Source organism: Artemia sp. Qi Xiang Cuo, chromosome 9 (assembly GCF_049724085.1).
Source record: "Artemia sp. Qi Xiang Cuo chromosome 9, ASM4972408v1, whole genome shotgun sequence".
Classification (NCBI taxonomy): domain Eukaryota; kingdom Metazoa; phylum Arthropoda; class Branchiopoda; order Anostraca; family Artemiidae; genus Artemia; species Artemia sp. Qi Xiang Cuo.
The window spans coordinates 27,940,378-27,962,614 of NC_142802.1; the positions used below are offsets into that span (position 1 = coordinate 27,940,378).

A 22,237-nucleotide genomic window follows, 5' to 3' on the forward strand; every position below is an offset into this window, starting at 1 on the left:
CTTTTAAACGAAATTATTTGTAGTAATATCAACAAGGACTTCTTACCAAAATTATTATTAATCGCCAATTTTTTAATAATATTCAAATTTTATCCAAAATTGAGATTAAAAATTTAAACGTTGGACGGTACTAGTACATGTACAATCATTGATTTACACATTTTAAAAGCAGTTAACCAGGGATTTAAGGGACAGGTACCTGAAATTATATCTTGGTTAGGCCTGGGAATGATTCGGAAAACAATCAGAAATTGAATAAAAAAAAGAGCTTTTGAATTGAAAGCAAGAAACAGATTTGAATCCTATTTGAAAAGATTATTCTTTATATGAAGCGGACTATCTTCTCCTTAGCTCCTTACTCTTTACTGTAAATTTTGGCTTTTTCCAAATTTAAAAGAAAATTTGCAATTGGAAAGGTAAGATTTTCCAAAGCACTAAAAATACTTTTGTTTAATGAACAAGGTGTTAAGATGGGGGCAGTCCCCCTTATATACAAAGTAATTTATATTTGTTTTAAGTTTTAAACTTGCTCCTTACTTTAGTTGAAGACGCTTTTCTATTTGTTTAATTACATTTCATGAAACTGTTAAGTTTTATGAATACAGTGCTTTTGGTAACGCAGATGTCAAACGCAGATCTCGAAGTCAAAGAATTTTAATGAAAATCACACCATCAGTTTCTGTGTATCAGAGAATCCTTCTGTAGAGGTTTCAAGTTCATTTCTGCAAAACTGGAATCTTGTAATTTTTGCCAGAAGAAAAATCACGGATGCGTGTTAATTTTTTTTTTTTTTTTTTTTTTTTTACCCAGGGGTGATCATATCGACCCATTGGGCCTAGAACGTCGAGAGAAGGTTAATTCTAATGGAAATAAAAGATTCTAGTGCTCTTTTTAAGTGACCAAAAGAATTGGAGGGCAACTAGGCCCCCTCCCACTCCACTTTTTTCCCAAAATCGTCAGATCAAAATTTTGAGATAGCTTTTTTCTTCAGAATGATTGAAAGGCCCAATAACTATGTCTTTAGAGATAAAATGACCCCCTACAGCCCCTGAGGAAAGGTTTTTAAGTTATAAAATTTACCCATTCTTTTATTTATTATTGGGAATATACATACAGGTTTTGGGTGGGAAGAGAAGAATGAATTTCCGACTAGGAGAATTTCGCACGGAGAGAATTTTTCAAGGAGATGGAATTTTTTAGGGAGTGAACTTTTCAGGGGAAATTTTATACTTGGTGAATTTGTCTGAATTCCTATACAAAATTTCTTTATATGTCCTGCTTTTTCTTTACCGATTCAACTTTAGGCATGGAGATATTAAGGGTAATTGTTCGGGGTAAATTTTCAACAGGGCTGATTTGCTCAGAGGATATTTCTGTAGGGAGGGGGATTTTTCCATGGAGGTGGAGCCAGGTATCTTGGTGTTATAAAAAAAAATGATCAGAAATTCAAAAAAAAAAACAAGTTTTTTCAGCTAAAAGTAAGGATCAAGATAGAAAGATAAAACGAGCCTAAGTCTTTACGTTTATGAAGGGGGTTTCCCCCTACATTACCTCTCATTAATTGTGCCTCAGTTTGAATTTTGACCGAGTTCTTTAAAAACGACCTCTTAAATTCAACGGTCGTTTAATTAGAACAATAAGTAATTTTTTTTTTTATAGTGCCGAAAAACAGTAGCGCAGTATTTGAGTATTGTGAAGAGCGAAGTATTGAATAGGGAGAAACCCCCCTCATGTATTAATAGTTTCTGTTCGTTTTAAGCTTTAATGTTGCTCCTAACTTTCAGTTGAGAAAACTTTTGTTTATTTAATGAAGCTTAGAGACAAACGTTTTTCTAAAGGCAATGAAAAAAGTATGTCAATTAAAGTAAAAGTATATAAAAATGGGAAAAGTAATTCATTAAAAAAATTATACAAAACAATAGCCTACTTACAAAAACTAAGATATAAACTCCCAGCATTCAGTTCTGTTGAGCAATACCGAAGCGTTGGACGATATTTTTTAACAATGTCGACAGTTTTGAACTTGGTTATCAAACATCAAAATATTTAATGCCTTTAGAATCAATTGTTTATATAGAAAGTAATGCATTATCAAAGTAGTTTGTTCAGAGTAAAACATTAAACATAAGATTAGGAAAATCAAATAAAACTTTTAATTCAATATTTTCAATTTAATTTTGAATATCAAAAACCAATATATTTGACACGTTTATGCTTCATAACTGTAAAAAATTAAACCTTTCTCAAAGCGAAAACTAGATAAATTAAAATCACTCCTGGAAAAAAAAATGATAATAAAAGAAAAAAAAACGTATCCGTTCAGGGGGAAGATACAAAAATTCCCAGCATTCCGTTCAGGAGAAACATTTCTGATTATAGTGGCTTCTTATCAGCTCATGGGTACTCTGGCAATGCAAGCAAAAGTAGACGGCATATTTTTTACCGAAATTAGCCCTTATTAAGTTGTTTTTCTTATGTTTTCTTTAATTATACGAATTTTCTTATGCACTAATAACTCCTCTAATTACTAATAAACATATACATATTTTGGATCACCATAAAAAGCTGATTCTTTGATTGAATATTATCAGTAGTAAGGTTCTTACACTTTAGTTATAGGGTCAAAATCTATTGGCAGGCAGTCAGCAATGGAGCAACACACATATTTTCCATGTTGTTTCCATATTCTGCTTTTTTTCTTTTGGTTTTCCTTATAATTACTTTATAGTCCCAAATTTCCGGGAGGGGGCATGGCCCACCTAGCCCCCCCCCCCACCCCAGCTGGTGCCCATGACGTATTATGTGTATAAAGACATGCAAAATAATATTCTATTTTACTGTACAAAACAATTGCTTGTTACAAGTTAAATTGTAAGATAAAGTGAACTAACAAAATGAATTAATTTATCAGAGCTTGTTTGCATAACAAGAGGGGCGTTTCAAATCACGAGATACTGACGGCATTATTGATGAAGACAGGGCTTTGCTCAGGGCCGGATTTAAAGCCTTGACGCTTCCAGGCGTAAGTGTTTTTGCCACTCAGTTTTTGCGAGATTTTCGGGGAAATCTCTGAAAATTCAGGGATAGTGGAGGCACTGAACAGACCGCAACTGATGAGCCAAAATTAATGAAAGAATGAGGGGATACCGAACTCTCAGATGTCATTCTTGGGTGATCTGACAGTCTATAATTGGCCACGGAATTCCTATGTAGTTTTAAATTCACTTTTTGTGAATAGGCAGCGCGGCGACGTAGTGCATCTGGTACATGGACGATAAATCACAGCAATCCAGTTTTGTTAAGAAAAAAATCACTCAGTAATAATTTATTGCGCGCCCTGACATTGTACGCCTCAAGACCCGGGCCTAGTGGGCTTATTGGTAAATCCCGACCCGGCTTTGCTATTCACAGATTATCAGATGATATATTATGTTAAATAAGGTTTAGGAGTTCTCTGCTGTTTCATAGTAGAAATGCTATTACATAAGAGAAATCTGATATTTTCTTAGACATTTGCGTCATCAGCGTCTCGAGATTTTCTTCAAAAATAGCAACAGCTGTTTTGTATAATTGTAACTTTGGCCCGAAAATGAAGATATCATTTGGGGGGTGTTCGTAAGCAATAAGACTATGGAGGATTGCCCCTAGATTCTTTCTCCACCCTTTTAGGTTTTGAAAGTTTCTTTCCATTGAGAGAAACCTTTTTTTGGTATTTTAATAGAACAAATTCATAAAACAACTCAGTTACCCTCCAAGAATTTCAAAAATGTATTCCCCCCCCCCACTACATTTTCGGGAATTGGCATTTTAGGCGCACATGCCCCGCCCTTAGAGGTGGGTGTAGATGGTGTCAGGGGACTTGTCAAGGAGTAAGAGCGTATCCAGAATTTTTGTTGCGTTTTTACAAGTCGGACAAACATTTCGGAGGGGGGGGTAAACTTGGTAAACTCACCTATCTCCTTGGATATGGCCTTGGGAAGGGGATTGAAAAAGGGAAGGAGCGTATTTATGGATGGGGCAGGGGTACTTTTCCCAGGCAGGGATACTTCGAGAAACCTATAGGGGGAAGGATTCCCATTCCAGCTTACCCCGCCTTTGTGCAAATTTTATTAGTACAGTAGTCTAGTTTGAGTAAAAAAAATAAATCGTTCGCGTTGCTCATCTTTCCCCCCTCTTTTGCAAATGGCGTGATTAGTACAATCATTGAATGTTAGTTGAAAAAAAACCTTTAAAAGTTGTTTTGCATGATCTCTTTTTATGAAAGATGCAAGGAGGCTGATTACTAATTTATTTATAATTTATGACGTTGTTTCAGGCCAATGATAAGCTTGAAGACTCTTTGCAAATACTAAAAAGCGAAAAAGAGTCCTTAGAATCGTATGCTGCGGAAATTAAAAACCAAAATAAAGAAAACGAAGATCGGTGGAAACATACCCAAGCAAACTTGGAAGAAAGTGTTGTCGCCTTGAAAAAAGAGGCAGATAAAGCACGGATTGAACTGGTAAGAAAATCTTTTCTTTTACAAACCAAGCACATATTTATTTCGTTCAAAAGCACAGTCTTATGTAGTTAAAAATCCGAATGGAAGCTTTCAAGCCGTTTTAATTGTGCCTTTTTCCTGTTTTTATAGTCATTTGAAATTCTGATATCCTTACATTTTGATAATGCTATTATTAGCGTCTTTCTTTTATTTTCTTCGGCTTATCTTTAGGGTAATTTGTTTAATAGCGATAACAGGCACATGGGCGTAGGGGGGGGGCAGCTGCCCCCCACTCAAGACCTTCAAATTTACATTAGATATGGCTGTAAAAGCAGATGGTTTGGAAAAAGCAGTTGATAAAACTCCATCACACTATCGACTGCCCCCCCTAGACAATATGCTGCCTAATCCTGCCTACGCCCAAGAACATGCAGCTCTTTCCTAGCAATTTTGTGAACGACTATTTATCCCAGAAGAGGTTTTTAAATAGAAAAAAAGATCGAAAAAAAATTACTAATATACTACTTCTTTATAAGGTCTTTGGACTGAATCAATATTTGGATTAAACAATATCTTTGTGGCACGTAAGTGTGCTCGGCTTTACACGTAAGTGTGTTTGCCTTTAGCCCTTATTCGAGTGCCATATCATGTTTTTTTAGTATCATTAAAGGCGATAGTTCTTTTTTTTTTTTAGATTTTTTCCTGTTACTAAAATTTTCAACTATTTGTATGATATTTCGTATTTGTGTTTCCTGCTGAATGTATTTTTTCTCGGATCTTGAGAATCGTCTTCCAAAACGGCATGACAATTGTCCAAGTATGTTAAAACTTATCTGTATCTCATACAACATATTAAATTCTTTTTTTGAGTTCTGTCGTTTTGTGTTAAAGTATTTGAAAGAGGCTTTTTCTTCAAAGATTGCAGCAAATTTCACTTTTATGTTCTTTTACTTGACCCTGAAGGGGAGGTAGGGGAGGGGAGGTGACCAGAGGTTCCTCGTGTTTGTACTTGATTTTAACTGGCAAATATTGGCATTCAAACTTGCTCACTATTATTTTCATGTTTTTATTGCTGCCTATAGCCCTTAAAATTTATTTACTACCTTATGATAGCGATAGCAGAAGAATGACTGAACACCCAACCAAAAATGGGACCACCAATCCACAATTAGGACCTAAATTGAATCTATTTATGCAGGAAAGAGCCCTTGGAAAACAGTTTTGGATGCTCTGCACATCCAGTTATGAAACAACTTATGCGCAAGTTTCTCCGATTGCTTGAAGGAGGAAGGGCCTAGGAAAGGGCTCTTGAAAAATAGCTTTGTTTTGTGCTCCTCGTCTATATTAAACAGTTTATGCGCACTTCACTTAAAGGAGAAATGCGCAGGAAAGAGTGTAATAAAAAAGAGGAAGCAGTACAAATAGACTTCCCCCAGGCTGTCTCCACTGCTTAAAAAAAACAGTAATGTTTCAAAGTACTCAAGAATCAAAACTAAACTTGAAGGAAAAAAGAGCCAGCATATGATAATGGCAACAAAAGAGCGACTTAAAATCCAACCGGAAATGAAAACGGCTATTCCAAAATCAGGAGCTAACATGAACTTATCTATGCAGGGAAATCCCATGGAAAACGACTTTTTTGTGTGCTGTTTTTCTGCATGAAATAGTTTCCTTGTGGGGCCTATTCTATCTAAGAGACCTGTTGACTCCTTCAAACAAAAGTTCAAGAGATATATACTGCATTTTGGGTAGACTAGCTAAGGAACTTAGCCCATATGAGATATTTTGATTTGCATCCGAAAAATTAAAATGTGTAAATATAAAAGCTCTCCGACCCCAATGTCTTTAGGTTATTAAATATGCTACGTTTTTTCAACGTTATGTTTAACGTTAAACTTTTGTTTAACGTTATGTCACTATTTGCTATGTCCGTTCCGTATTTGCGTTTCGCAACTGATTGGGTTTACTTCTTTACTTTTATTTAAAAAAACATCAAGACTGATTCAAAAATCCTAAAGGCTTCTAATCACGATTAGAAATACTTTTGTTTCATTAGAAATCCATTGGAGACCAATTTAAAAGAGAGAAAGAAGAGAATTTATTGCTCGTGAACAATCTTCGAAGTGACCTCTCTTCGACTAAAGATACACTGGACAGCTCGAATCAGAAGCTGAAAGTAGTCATGACAAATCTTGCTGAGATCCAAGAAAAGTTGGATCGAACTGAAGGGCAAAAAATAGGTGAGTGTTGTCGATTTCTTTTGCTCCTCTTCCGATATTTTTTGCTTCTTCCTTTTTGACTTGAATGTACAGCATTTTTTCTTTATACTTTGGAAAAATCCTGTTTTTTAGAAATATTGTACAATAATAATTCTATAATAGAAAATTAAACTTGTAATACAAAGAAAGAAAGATAAAATTCTGTTCGTAAGAAACAAGTCCTCTCTTGTTTTCTTCGACAGGGGGAGGGAGGTAAATCTTGCTCGAACTCGGTATTTATTCTTAAGGAGGTAAACATTAGGATCTAAGAAAGGAATGCAAAAGAAAACTAATAATAAACGAAATAAAAATCTAGCAATAGTCGTCAAAAATCAAAAACGTTACCTGTGAATAATTTCTTCAACCGTTTTCTATTTAAAATGAATATACAAAGGTATATAATAACAGATAAGACTTCAAGGTAGTTCAGGTGTTAAATAGAGCTGTAGAGCTGAATGCTTATTATTTGATTACTTAACTGTGTTTCATTTATATTATTTTGTATTGTATTTATGTTTAAATTGAAAAATTTGGTTTTTTTTTGTTTTATTCACAGTCTGAATTAAAAGATTTATTCGTTATTATATATTTTATTTTTTAATTTTATTTAAACATTCGCTGTAAAAATAGAAGTTCTAAAAAACGGCCATTTAAAAGTAATAAGATGTATAAATGATATCTAATTCAAGTTTCGAAAGAAGCATAAATGAAAAAAAGGAGATGTTGTCTTTCTTTGTAACATAACCAATTGATGCAGCTGACCGGTAACCGTGTATGATACTGACCAAAGAGCAGAATGAACTTTTAAGAGTGGAAACTGACACTATTGTCAGAAAAAATCATCAGCCTCATATAGCACGTGGCGTTTCTCGGCATTTTTTTAACATGTTTTTTTTTTAGAAATTGCGATCAAACACTTATTTCTAAACTAGTTTTGCCCGTACGACGTTCTTGATTCTCTGACGTCATTACATAAACCTCCCTTGATTCAGTGATTTTAATGTATGGGTAAATGGGTCCATAGAAAGGAGAATTGAGTAGGATCTTCATGGTTCTCCCCTCCCTCCGTCACGCACTCATACGTAATTTAAGAAAATTCTTCGAATTATTTTTTGGCACTAAAGCTTAAAAATTGATTGTTTTAGTACAACAAAAGAGCAAACATGAGCCCATCGAAAAGAAATATACAACCTAGAAATGTAATGACAATGATTTTATTTTAAAAAAAACGCAAGGAAAATCTAGCTGTAGCACACCAATTGATCTTTTTCTTTTTTTTAAGATTTATACCTTCATTCATGAATTATCCTTGGTTTGTGGAATTAATGCTGGAAGTTCGTGGTGTTGCTAGTTATCGAAATATGTACTAAAAGATACTAAATAATGGAACAGAAGCCTTGAAATTAGAATCTTAATTAAATTAGATAAATTAGACTCAAATGTCGAAACTGCTTCGGAGACAGGGTTACAGCCCCAAATCCAAGACAAATAAAATTTTGCTCGTAAGTGTTTGTCTCTGTTCACAAAATTTGAAGCTATTTGTAATCACAGCTCACAAAGCTGAATTTTCCCGGGAAAATCGGAAAATTTTCAGTTTGGCCTAAGATTTTATCCGCTTTTATTGCAAGTTCCCAAAACATGATGTGATATGTTTTAAATGAGCTGTTGAAACACATACCAATTTTAATATTTAGGGTCTACACACTAGATTTTCAGAATCTGCATTTTATTTATGAGAAACTTTTTTTGTAAAATGCTAAACTATAATACATGGGAAAACATAAAGATCCCCCTGTAGAGAAATTCACGATTTTCTCTCTACTTTGTCCAATCCACCGTTCAGGATACAAGCATATTCCTTGCAAAAATTAGCCTTATATAGGATTCAATACCTACAGATATCTAATTTTTTGGACTTATAAGGAAGGTTTTCTAATATACATTAGAAAATTTTTTCTAATGTATATAATAATGTTTAAAAAAAGTTTTCTAATATACATTTTCTAGTATACTTAAGAATTAAAACAAAAGTTTGTCATTTTCTTCTTCTTTAGTGTGCATTAGTGACGGCATCGAGTTATGTATAACAACAGGATTTTTAACGCATTTTCTATTCAAAAAATCGTGTTTTCAAGTAAAAAATAAATAAATAGTAAATAGAGACAAGATTCTCTAATCACGTAGAAAACAACTGCTGTTTCTCGAATCATAAATTTTGGTTTTATTGCTATTATACCACGTTTTGATTCGCTCCTATGTTTCATACTGATGCATGGTATGGTCAAGTAATTTTTATTCTAATTTCAAACGGGTTGAGATCCTTCAGAACAAAGCAGCGTCTTATTAAAGTATGCTTAGGGGGGCGCAAACATACTTCAGGTTTCTTAAACAAAATCCAAGTGCATAATGTATGGCAGTAACCTGATTACCTGTTAGGATTTTGGGCTTACTAATGTCGGAATAACATAAGTCCTGATGCTTTTCGTGATAATTTAGTAATAATAGAACTCTCCATAATTAGGGATGTAGTTTCATTGTGATATAGTTAGTAATTAGTGGATATAATTAGAGATAGTGATAATTCGTCATGCTGATGATTTTGATGTCCTGGGGCTTTTTTGTGATTATTAAATTAAAAAAAAAGTTTTTTTTTCAACTTAATGTAAGGAGCAGCATTAAAACCTTAAACAAACAGAAAGTATTCTGTACTTTAGGGGGATTGCTCCCTCCTAAATACCTTGCTCTTCAAGAAAAATGTTTTTTAATACTTAAAAAAATTATCGTTTCAAATTTTAATGTTGCGTCTTACTTTCAGTTGAAAAAACTTTTTATTAAATTTCAGATCGTTTTTCAAATAATGTCGGGAAATCTGGCTTCCATGGAAAATTCCCTCCCCCTTGGAGAAAGTCCTCCATTGAAATTTCTTTTCGTGCAACCCCCCCCCCCCCCAATCAAGACAAATCCATCCTCGCTGAAAATACTACTGGATATTTTTTTGCGGACGATTCTGCCTGAAACATTGTCCTTAGTATACTTTCATTTGAAAATGACTGATTTCTGATCATTTTTCAAATCATGCTGGAAATCCCCAATCCGGGAAATTTTTTCCTCATAAGTCCCCCATTCCCCGTGTAAAGTTCTTAATTTACAGCTTGTCAAACATCACGGGCCATTTTACCAGCTTGCCTGTATTGGAAACTGGTTTAGACTTTTTTTTGGCTAAACTTGGAATATTTCAGAGTTGGAGTTTATTGTTTCGTCTGGAGCAGAAGAGAGGAAGGCTCTCTTGGATCGAATTCTTTCGGCTGAAGATGAACTTGAGAAAATGAATAGCTTGTTTGCTGAAAATAAGAAAAAACTTGACGATAGTCAGGGAGCGCTGCACGAACTTGGACGTGAAAACCAACTCTTGAAGGTACATTGAAGGCTCTGCTGTTGTAGTTACAAATAGATTAAACCTTAGCTTGGACTATTTTTGCATCAAAGTTCAAGTATAAATATCAATTTGTTAGTATTAGATTTGGGGGGGGGGGCCGGGTGGAAGAAACTGGTTAAGCTGAGCTCACATACATTTTGGAATATGAAAATTAATATTTGAACTAGAATTTTATTTTGCGAGATAGTAAAGTGTATTTATTACCGTGAATGTTCGAAATCTGGTTAGTGTCGACATTTACTGGTAAATATCTGAAATTCCTTTTTCTCTGTTTGGATTCAATTACCGTTGCGAGTAAGCTTTTTCAGTCTTATGCAAGCTATGATGGTGAAAGTTAAAGTTACGTTAGGATAGGCTAGGTTAAATTTGGCTGTAAATACCAAAAAGGGTTAAAACCCTAAACTAACCTAACCAAATCTAACCTAGCCTGTCATCATCAAACCTTGCATTAAATTGAAAAAAAATTTACTGGCAACGCTGACTAAATCTAAGGAGAAAAAAAAAGGTATGTCGGAGATTCACTGGTGAATGTCGACATTCACGAATGTTGGACAGTCACGGTAACACATATACAAATTGACCATTTACAGAATATGGAAATCGCGTATTTTTTGTAAGCTATGCAATTAATTTACCTATAAATAGTTCCAGAGATTAATGTATTTTTTGAAATTTTTTTATATGTCGCTTGTTTTTTTTTCAAAGAATGCCAGTTCGACACTATTTGCTAGCGAAAGCTATTTTTACAATACTCTATCTTATCTTAGGAGACCGACGTTGCTTTCCTTAGTTGACTAATGACTAACCTGCAAAGAATTATCGGCAGAAAAAGTGTTTTACAACGTTCTACATTTAGCGTCCCATTGCAAAAAAATAAGAAGAAATTTTGGAATGGTTTACTTTAATACTGAGCCCTACAGTTATGGTCTTTATTATTTTTGAAAATATTTGTTAACGATTGCCTAAATTCAGGTTTAAGGGTGGCTTTTTTTTTTCTGGATATTATGAAGGCTTTTGATTGTATAGATCATGAAATTTTATTGCCTAAGCTTGAAAATGCTGGACTCCTTTCCAAAAAGCTGAAATTGATAGCCTAATTTCTTGAAGAAAGAACACAAAGAGTACGGCTGGGCACAGTCCTTTCAGAAGAGATGGTAGTTAAGTGCGGAGTGCCACAGGGGTCTGTGTTGGGTCCCCTATTATTTCTTGTGTACATTAATGATCTAAATGGATGCCTCAAACAACTGTCAACTCCAAGGTACTCTGATGGCCCGGCGCAAGCAATACTTCCAAGTTTTGCTGATGATACTCAATTTACAATGGCTGCGAAAACAGAAGCGGATTTGAAAAATGGCATGAAACAAGGAATGGTGATAATCGAGACGTGGATGCAAGTGAACAAACTGCATGTTAATAAGAAGAAAACAATGTTCATGTTATATGGCAGAAGTGCAAATTACTACCCATGGATTGAAGAAATTGAGTTAGTAAATGGAAGTATAAAACGGACAAGTACAATAAGGTATCTTGGTGTAATTGTAGATGAATGCCTAAGTTTTAAAGATCATATTGCATTTATAAGTTCTAAATTAGCCAAAAATGTTGGAACTCTGCGGAAGCTGAAAAATATTTTTCCTAAAAAGGTTATTAGAATGTTGTACCTTTCTCTCATTCATTCATATTTGCTGTACTGTGTTTCAGTTTGGTCGTCAACGTTCGGTAGCTATCTATATTTTCTTCGTCTGTCACAAAACAAGCCTGTAAGAGTTTTGACATTAAATTTACTTCAAAGCTTCTCAAAATTTAGTTATCATAAATAAAAAAGTGTATCTGTCTTTGGCTTTGTTAAGCTTTTCTTACGTTTTTTTACGTATAATATTCTTTTCCAATTCGTTACCTACATGCTATTTGAAATTCTATGAAGAAACGGAACATAGCTATATGAAACTAGAATTGTTGAGATACTTAGAATGCCGGTTCCAGTTACTACCAGATCTAAATTTTCTATTAGGTATATTGGTCCTGAAGTATGGAACAGGCTTCCGGCGGAAGTAAAAGGTAAGAAGGTTCTTGAGGAATTTCGTGCTTCTTTGCGATGTATTTGTTTTAACCAGTATTGTAGACACGGATAAGGTGATTGATCTGGGAGTGAGTATATGTTTGTGAGTGCTAAAAGAGAAAAATTTTCTTGTATGTTGATTGAGGTGATAGTCGGTATATGAAAGGAAGCATGATGAATCATAGAGTACGAGTGTTGAATTCCTTTAAGATCCCTGTAAAATAAAAAAAATGTATTTTCCTTAGATTTTTTATTAATTGTTTTGTAGGGGTGGGGGAGGAGAGGAGGAGTCAGAGAGTATTATTTCCCCGAGGTAGTGTATTAGTGTATAAGTAGTTGAAGTGTTCATTTTTTTGGGTTATCCCAAACACGCTAATATGTTTTGGGACCTATTTTGCTATTGTTGGTATTATATGCAGTTTTGTTTTGTTAGCATTATATGGAGATTTGTATGTTGTTTTTTTTGTGACCCATTTGTTAATAAAAAAAAAAAACATTGTTGGTTCAACTTCATGCTTCGCCGTACCTTACAAATCTTTCATGCTGTATAGTTAAAAAAAAAAAACGTGTCTTTTCATCCTTATAAAATCCACATCAATTTTAATATCATCACTTTATCAAATGTATTGCGACAAAAACAAACTTGTTTCTGAACTATTTATTTTTCAAAGATTAAAAAATAAGGTTTATCAAAAGTAGGATTTTTAAGGAAAAAATACCTTTTTTTAAATATATATACTTTTTATAGTTTTTCATCTGTATAGAGCAAAAATTTCACGGAAATTCTAGAGGTCCACCAAAACGTAAAATTAAACAAAACCCGTGAACAAAATAAATTTCGGAAATTTTGAGATTAATACTTAAAATTCACTATGTCGCTCACCGCCTTTTAAAAAAAAAACCTGAATGTTCTTATTTATTGTGAAAGATTTGCCCAATAACGGCATTCCGTTGGACTGAAACAATATGGGAATTCTCTTTTCTCTTCTATTGATGCTTTTATTGAAGAGTAAATATAGAAAACATTTACTATAAACAGCAAATACAAAAATATTAAACTTCCCTATAAGAGTATAGTCCCTGCAAGCAGGTCCATTTCAAGAATTTTTCTCAGGGAGGGGGGAGGGGGGTTACCAAAGGATTTTTTTTTGGGGCGTGAGCTTAAACAAAAAAACCTAATTGTTTTATTCATTTTTGTTATATTTTCACGAGTTGGACAAACAGTTTTTTTTTGGGGGGGGGGGGGGGTTGAAACCACCTACCACCACTCTGTATACGGCCTTGCCTGCAGGGCTCTGTGGCCAGAAATTATCTTTATTTCTTTAAAAGTAAACGGTCAAGATGTTTTGAGCTTTTATTTAGAAATCAAGTTAATGAGCTTTCATTTTATTCAATGCAGAATTTAATTTTGTATTTTTTTTTATGTTTTATAATAACCATTTCTTTAAAATACAGTGTAGTTGTTTTAATCTTTTCTCTAGAAATCAATAAGCTCTCATTTTATTTAACGCAGAATTTTTTTTTATGTTTTATTAAGTTTAAGTTTAGTTACCAATTCTTTTCTTATGTTGCCTAACGAAACGTTCCAAGGGCAGGAATTGTCTATTTCTTAGAAATACAGTGTAGTTATTTTAAGTTTTTCTCTAGAAATCAAATCAATAAGCTCTCATTTTACTTAACGCAGAATAAATTTTTTTTTATGTTTTATTAGGCTTAAGTTTAGTTACCAATTCTTTTCTTATTCTGTCTAAAGGAATGTTCCAAGGGCATGAATTGTATATTTCTTTAAAATACAGTGTTGTTGTTTTAAGATTTTCTCTAGAAATCAAATCAATAAGCTCTCATTTTACTTAACGCAGAATAAATTTTTTTTTATGTTTTATTAGGCTTAAGTTTAGTTACCAATTCTTTTCTTATTCTGTCTAAAGGAATGTTCCAAGGGCAGGAATTGTATATTTCTTTAAAATACAGTGTTGTTGTTTTAAGCTTTTCTCTAGAAATCAAATCAATAAGCTTTCATTTTATTTAAATTAATTTTGAGTTTTTTGATGTTTTTTTAGATTTAAGTTTCGTAACCATTCTTTCTTTTGCTGCGTAAAGAATTTTGAAAGGGCAAGAATTTATTCTTTTGTTTTGCTGCCTAAAAAGTGTTCAAAGGGTAGGGATTTATTCCTTTAAAATACATTGTAGTTGTTTTTCTCTAGAAATCAAATCAATAAGCTCTCATCTTATTTAATGTAGAATTTTATTTTGTGTTTTTTTATGTTTCGTTAGATTTAAATTTATTAACCAATCCTTTTCTTATGCTGCCTAAATTATTACTTTACAGATGGAAAACTCCAAATTTACGGGACGAAAATGGGCAGAGGATAGGGAGACAACTCACTGTCTCAACTGTCGCAAGGAATTCACCCTTACTCTACGCAAGCATCATTGTAGAAATTGCGGACAAATCTTTTGTGCCGACTGCTCTTCCAAAACTGCCAATGTTCCGAGTGTCAAGGGGAAAGCTAGAGTTTGTGATGTGTGCTACGATGACCTCGGATCTCGATGAATGGCATTTTAATTTTAGTTATTTTGCTTATTGTATGTTTTGTTAAATGTATCATTATAATATATAAACCATGATTAGAACAACAGGAGATGAAATGACGCATTGAAGGCTCGTTATCGACACAAGTAAATGCAATATTACAATATATTAACAAATTATTGGTTTTCTCATACTGTTTCAAGGATTAACACATGGAAAAAACTACAACATCCAATTCAGATTAATGTGTAAACAATGACAGAACAATGGTCTAATATGTCCATGTACATATGTGAGAATTGGAATGCTTATCTATCCCCACCTACAGTAAAAACGTAATTTAATTTTTTTATATTTTTATCTCAGTTGCTTTGGTGTTCTCATTGAAGTAACTCTTAATAGCTTCTTTTCTCTACGTGGATTAGTTGCGCCAATTGTATTTTATTGGTGGTGGTTTTATTTGTTTTTAGTATTAGTTTGATTTTGTATCTTGTTCTTCTTGTGTTTCTCTTTTGCTGAAGACGTTTTGTTTTGATACAGGCGAAATATCCGCGTTGTTTTACATTTTTCGTATTTTCTCTCCACTGGCCGCAGTCTCGTTTGTTTTTTTCATTGAGTTTTTTCTCTCTGTTGTTTTTTTTTCATCAAAATGAATACGCTTTTTGCCCCCTGGCTCCATTTTCTGTCTATTCATACCTGAAAACTGGGATTTTCTAAGATTTTTCTTTGGTTGCTATGCTATTTCCTTTGGTATGTTAACTTTACATATTTTCGTTGCGTAAATTCTCTCCTGTTTTGCCACACTTGAACCATAGAAAGTAACAACCAAAAACGTTTCTTGTTAACAAACAAGCCCAACCTAAGGGGTTGCGCAATTTATTTGCAGCTGATCATCGAGAGATACAACAATCATACAACCATAAAGTTCAGTTGGGCTATTGAACAAATATAGGCAATTGGGAATATGTAAAAGTTGAGTAATAAAAGTGATATTGTTTTATAGGATAGCTCAATTGATCTTCCTAAAACGATGCTTTTGCTTGTAAGTCACTTAACTAATAATGTCAAGTGTTTTAATTTTGATAATGTCCATATAAATCTAAGCGTAGCTTAGATTTATAACAGTGTTTGTCTTTCGCCATAGCCATAATCAGGGTAGTTAGAGTTTCTAGAGCTTTATGATGATATATTTTTCTTGCTCATTTCCTACTGATCTATCAAACACGTTCCTATTTCCAAACTTAGCGCCCGCCAAGCGTAAAACTACATAGTTGCATATGGAGGTCTTTTTCATAAAAAAAATTGAGTTCCCGGGTTTGCCCTTTTTTTAATAACGTGTATATGGTTGTGCAGGTTACCTATCTCCAAGTCTGACGCCAATGTAATCATGTTTTACAACACGAAGTCTCTCATACCACCAAAATTGTTTTTCAACAATGTGGAATCTGAATACGTTGTTGCACCTCTATTTGTAGGAGTATGCCTGGATCCAAGACTGGCGTGACAAAGTCAAATCAAAAGTGTAAAAAATTCCTCTATGCGAAGATTACACATCTTTAAACGACTAGCAGGGTCAGAGTGGGTCAATTCCTAAGAAATACTCTATGAGTTTTACAAGAGATTTATTCGTTCAAAGATTGAGTATGCCATTGAATCATATGGAGACTGTAGTAACACTAATCTTGCTAAATTAGAAACAATTCAAAATGCGGTAAGCAAAATTGCCATAAGGCTTGATGCTCCGTGCCCGTCTAACAAATTGAAACACTTAACTGGCCTGCCTTCTATTTTAGAAAAACGGAATATGCTGATCATCAAATATTACAGCAAGATACGAGTGATACGTCACGCGAGCATGATATGTCTGACGCTATGTCTATTTGGCTCACTTGCCAAAGATTGCATTTGGCATAGTTTGGAAACCTTTCCAAAGATTGCATTTGGCATAGTTTGGAAACCTTTCCAATAATGTATTTCGCATAGTTTCGATAGTCCTATCTTGGAAACTTGGCTCACCCAGTTTCAGTCATTTTCATTTCCCTGCAGGATGACAAATGTCATCTCCAAGTGTTTCACTAGAGTTAATACCCATGCAAAACGGGACTCAACTTGCATTTGTTGCATATGGAAGTTTATTTATGTTTATTTATTTCTATTTGTTCTAATAAAACCCGATTGAATTGAAAAAAAATTGAAAAAGACAAATTATCTATCAATCCAAATTCAGGCACGAAAATGACCACTTTGTATCCAGACTCTCTCCAACATTACACTGATGGCTCAGTAAAAAGCAGCAGATGTGGCTCTGCATTTGTTATCCCAAGTTATCCACTGAATATAAAAACCAGACTTCCTGATAATACTTCCATCTTCACTGCAGAGCTGTTGGCCATAAAAGAGGCTTTGAAGGTCGTCAATATTAATCCACAGGCATTCAGAAGAGTAGTATTGCCTTCAGACTCCAAAGGCGCCCTTCAGCTCATTGATAATATCTGTTGGAGTGCCATAGATACAGGCATGAAGACAATCACTGATTAATTAATCAGTCTCCAAAATAGCCTTATTAACATCAAGTTCTAGCTGCTTGTATAATCCAATCAATCCCAATTTGAAGGCCCAGACTTTCAGAGACATACTCAGAAGAAGAGTTCCTTCAAAAACAAAAATACTCCTTCTATCCTTATTTCCGTCAAGGGCAGATAATATTCTTTACTATAGAATCAAAAGTAACTCTTTGATCCTGAGAAAAGAGGAGTTTACTTTGCATAAATGAACTGATCAATATTGCAGATTTTGCAACACTATTCCAGAATCTCAGCCACTTGATTTTTTAATTTGAATGCATCCCCATGATGCATTCACGTTTCAGTGAGGCAAACCTCACTGAAACCTTCAGTGAGGAGGTTTGCCTCACGTTTCAGTGAGGCAAACCTCCAGTCTGACATCAACGTATTGCTGCTCTCAAGCCTACCAGCTAACACTGAAAGACATCTATACAAAAGTATCTTTGATTTCTTGTGACATAATAATGTGTGCGAGTAGGTGAAAGAGATGGTGGCAATATTTATTCCTGACCCATAATCACCTCCAGCTTGAAAATCGTGATAAAACCAAAAGGAGACCAAAGTGGACTCCAGAAGGCTTGACATTCTAAGAAGAAGAAGCTTCCATTTACCCAGTTGAAAGAATAAGATTTCCTTTTCAGTGTCCTTGGTACATTAAAGGATAAAGTTATAATTTGGATAGAATAATAAAAGCGTATTTTGGTCTAAATAAGACTCAAATATCTCTAATTAATGAATTTCCGGTTTTACATTTTTCGTAGTTTTAAAATGTTAGCGTCAAAGCACTTGATTAAATTTCTTTATCTTTATTAGGATAATATAAAAAAATGTGAGTTTTTTAAGACTGATAAGTTTTTTAAGCATAAAAATCTGAATTTTTCTTAGTAGCAAGAAAAAGACTTTAGTTTTATAACATTAGCAGATAGTTTTTTTTTATTATTATTAAAGTTTTACTCTTAATTAATTCTTAAAGTTTTTTCTCGTCATTCAATCTTGTGTTTCCCATTACTACTGAAGTCGTCTCATCAGGTCCATTTCTCTTAAGTAGTTGTGCTAGTTCATAAAAAAATTAGGATGAAAATAACAAAGAAAACAAGAATTTTAATGCAAATAACCCACAAAAAGTCTATGGGGATGAACAAATCAAGGGACACAAACCCCTACCACCAATTGACGCCTGGCTTGGGTACTTGAAGCTGCCCCTGTATTCTTTTTTGGATGTTTCAAGCAGAAATGGCCGACCACTATATATTTACCCAAAATTGACTCCTTCTCCCTCACATTTGAAAAAAAATACATTTTTGCCCTTCTTAATTTCAATGTATTGACACCACTTTAAACAATCTAAAATATTTACTTATATCATTCATAAATTCATATAATATTAAGCTTCCCTCTTTTCCCTTCTAATGTGAAAATATAGAGCCAAAATTATATTTACTCCGTAAATTTCTCGTAGTGTCACTCGTTTCTTCCTACTGCTTCTTCGTTTGTTGTTAAATTATTACGAAGAAAGAGTTGCTCGATTGAAAAGGTATGTTTGGAAAGTTTGTCCTGTTTCTTTATTAAAAAGACAACAAGCAACAAAATGTCATCTTATAAAAAATACAACCCTTAAACAATGTGGTAACATTGTGTTAAAAACTCTTTAAAATATCGTTTCTGCAGGATATGAAGAGTGTCTGCACATTATATGAAGAGTCGTGTCTGCACACGACTATTTAATACGTCAAGATTTGCTTAGTATTGACTTTAGCCAGTGACAATGCGCCCCTTTATCGACCAATTGCTCTTTGGTTCCAAGGGTATAATAAGCAACCCAGGTTTCATCCTCCAGGAATATCTGCAATAAAAATGAATTACCACTCTCATCATAATGTGTCATAAGCAGACGTGTCAATAATCTGTCAGAAGTAAAAAAAAAACATCTGTTGTTTTGGTGCTGTTCAGAAAGAACTTTAGGCACCAAACATCATTTACAATGGATACCATAAAGTCTTTGTAAAATAAAGGTGCCGAATGCCAACATTCAGGAGCTTAAAAGATTTAACAAACCTTTGCTTCTGCCTCGTAAGTGTTGAATTTAATCTGCTTGATTATTGTAAATGGATGTGATGATTTTATTGTGCAAATACAAGTGAAGAAAGATGGCCAAATACCAGCACCGAAAGAACCTAAAAACATTTTTCCTTACTGTAACTAGATATCTATTAACTCTTTTTAGAATTGTAATTGCTGAGACAGAGTGTACTAGCTGAAAAGAAAATATGGACTGTGTAGCATTTCCGCATGTACCCATACCACGTGCATTTTACTAAATATGATACATATTTTTTAAGTCACTATTTGAGAAGAAAATGATCGAAAATTTAATGTAGTCTGAATGAGGTAACTCAAATATTTAGTTATCTTACAAGTTGGGAGCTCTGGGCGTCATGGGTTCTGGGTGCTAAAGTAAATATTTTGGGTCCTTGGGCACTAAGGTATCGTTGGGCACTAAGGTATGTTGAAGTATCGTTGGTCCATTCAGTGTCCTTTAAAAACTCAAAAAGTGCAAATTTTGAAATGCTGGTAGCTATAGAAACGCTGCCTTATTTTTTGACTCCTCGCGTAAATTAAAGGTGCCTGTAGTGGGCATTTACGATTTGGCAAAAATTCCATAATACTGTTTTGATAGACTTAATAGCCGACGAACACAGTGGCGGTTCTGGCTTGTCTTACGCTCAGGGCAAAATCTTAATTAAAACATAAAAATATTGATGGTCAATCGATTGTTTTTGTGTGAACACGAAACATTTGCTTTTTATATTCAATAGATAAAAGATAAACAAAAATGTATGAAAACGTGTTCATTGTATGCACACATACAATGTTCCTAAAAGCAGTGATAAGAATTACCTATTATAGCTTTTTTCCCTGAGAAACATCATTTTGGTCTTCTTCTTCTTTTGTAATGGATGTCCATTGAAGTTTCATTCTCAAGTAATCCTTAGACATTTTAACAATTCAATCTTCTCTGGCATTATTTGTCATCTACCAGGGATAGTAGCTGAGCAAATATTTCCAGGCGTCTCGCCTACAACTATCTCCCAATCCCTAATAAACAAGTGAGATGTTTATTAAAACAATAATATTTACAGTGATAATAGTTGACCAAATATTACCAGGCATCTCGCCTACAACTATCTTTGAACCCATAGAATGTAAAATGAGATGTTTAAAACAGAATATACTTAATGTAAAACGAACATGGAAAACCTAGAGAAACAAACAAACAAAATATACCAACAGAATATTCGTATCGCTAATCGTTCTGTGGATATCTTTGGCAGTATTGCTATCAGCACAATATAAAAAAATGTTTGGTAAAACCAATTTCTCCCAAAAGCACCATATACCGAAATGAAATAATAGAAAGAGCAAAAATACTACTATTCCCTTGCTGTTTAAAAAAAATTGTACTGTTCAGGGGTTGTTATGCCTTACCTCCTAATTTTGATGAATTGCATCCTATATTTTGATAATTTTTGTGTAGTTACACGTTTTTACAGCTAAATTATTTTGAAATAAACAGCTTTTACAAACAGCCAATGAAAAGAAGAAAATTGAGAGTCGAGACAGCATACCCATACGGGCGGCTTTTCCTCAAAAAGCCACAATGAAGACATAGATTCACTGATTTATCAGTGACTTACAGTAAAATTCTAATTCACGAGTGTTATCAAGGAAGAAAGTGAGGAAATACGAAAGGAAGAAAGTAGTTGCTAGGTTTAGTATAGGATACGGCTTATACAAAAAGCCCGTCAAAAAAAAAAAAAAATGTCATTAGAAAGTCACAAACGTATACCCATTTCAGTAATCACTTGTACTCTTTATTACTTAAGTTCCTTCACAGAAAATTTAAATCGTCTCGGTTTTCTCAATCTAACTTAACTTAAATAGTTTCTTAAACAACACAATTGATTACTTCCTGATGCATGTATCTACATTCAAAAGTCAAGTGGTTCAGGGATTCTGGAATAGAGTTGCAAAGTCTGCAATATTGATCAGCTCATTTATGCTAAGTAGACTCCTCTTTCCTCAGGATAAAAGAGTTGCTTTTGACTCTTTAGTAAAGAATATTATATGCCCTTGACGGAAATAAGGATCAAAGGGGTATCTTTGTTTTTGAAGGAACTTCTCTTCTGAGTATGTCTCTTCACGCATCCGTGATCTTTCTTCTGGGATTATTTGAAAAAAAACTACGTTTTCTAAAGAGTTAAAAAGGCTGAGTCACAAGTTCGAACCTTAAAATGTACAGGGATTAGGAGGTACAGTTGGGGGGCTGCCACCCCCCAAACCCCCCGCTTTTGCAGCCTTTAAATAAAAACAAAACAAGTTTTTTAAACTGAAAGTAAGGAGCGACATAAAAAATTATAAAGCGAACAGAAATTATTCCTTATATGAAAGGGGCTGTCCCCTCCTCAACGCCTCGCTCTTTACTCCAAAGTTTTTTATTGTTTAACAAAAAATAGAGTTGTGAGAAAGTCAAACTTTAGCGTAAAGAGCGAGGCGTTGAGGAGGGGACAGCCCCTTTCATATACGGAATAATTTCTGTTCGTTTTAAGTTTTAGTGTCGCTCCTTACTTTCTGTTAAAAAAAACTTTTTTTTTTTTATTTAAAGGCTGCAAAGCGGGGGGTTTGGGTGGTGGCAGCCCCCCCCAACTGTACCTCCTAATCCCTGTACGTTTTAAGGTTCGAACTTGTGACTCGGCCTCTTTAACTCTTTAGAAAACGATGTTTTTTTCAAATAATTTCTGCACGTTTTTGTACAGTTTATTACTTATTATTGCTTGATTAACTGTTAGCTGTTGTGTCAGGAGTTAAAGTTGGGGGGCTGCCGCCCCCTAAACCCCCTGATTTTGAAG

The 22,237-nt window shown here is 34.0% G+C and overlaps 1 protein-coding gene and 1 long non-coding RNA gene across 2 annotated transcripts in view; one reads left to right on the top strand and one right to left on the bottom strand.

Moving 5' to 3' along the window:
• LOC148948518 (uncharacterized) overlaps positions 1 to 14,858 on the top strand; it is a 195,830-nt gene extending 180,972 nt beyond the window's left edge. The window contains exons 11-14 of the mRNA XM_089094955.1: positions 4,316 to 4,501; positions 6,537 to 6,720; positions 9,978 to 10,153; positions 14,563 to 14,858. Of these exons, the coding sequence (XP_088951081.1) occupies positions 4,316 to 4,501; positions 6,537 to 6,720; positions 9,978 to 10,153; positions 14,563 to 14,787 (771 nt within the window). The 3' untranslated portion in view covers positions 14,788 to 14,858. The remainder of the gene's footprint in view (positions 1 to 4,315; positions 4,502 to 6,536; positions 6,721 to 9,977; positions 10,154 to 14,562) is intronic.
• Positions 14,859 to 18,905: 4,047 nt separating this feature from the next.
• The window catches only part of LOC148948521 (uncharacterized), a 32,325-nt gene continuing 28,993 nt past the window's right edge, over positions 18,906 to 22,237 (bottom strand). The window contains exons 2-3 of the long non-coding RNA XR_016142194.1: positions 20,229 to 20,426; positions 18,906 to 19,173 (exon numbers count right to left, since the gene is read on the bottom strand). This is a non-coding gene — a long non-coding RNA (uncharacterized LOC148948521). The remainder of the gene's footprint in view (positions 19,174 to 20,228; positions 20,427 to 22,237) is intronic.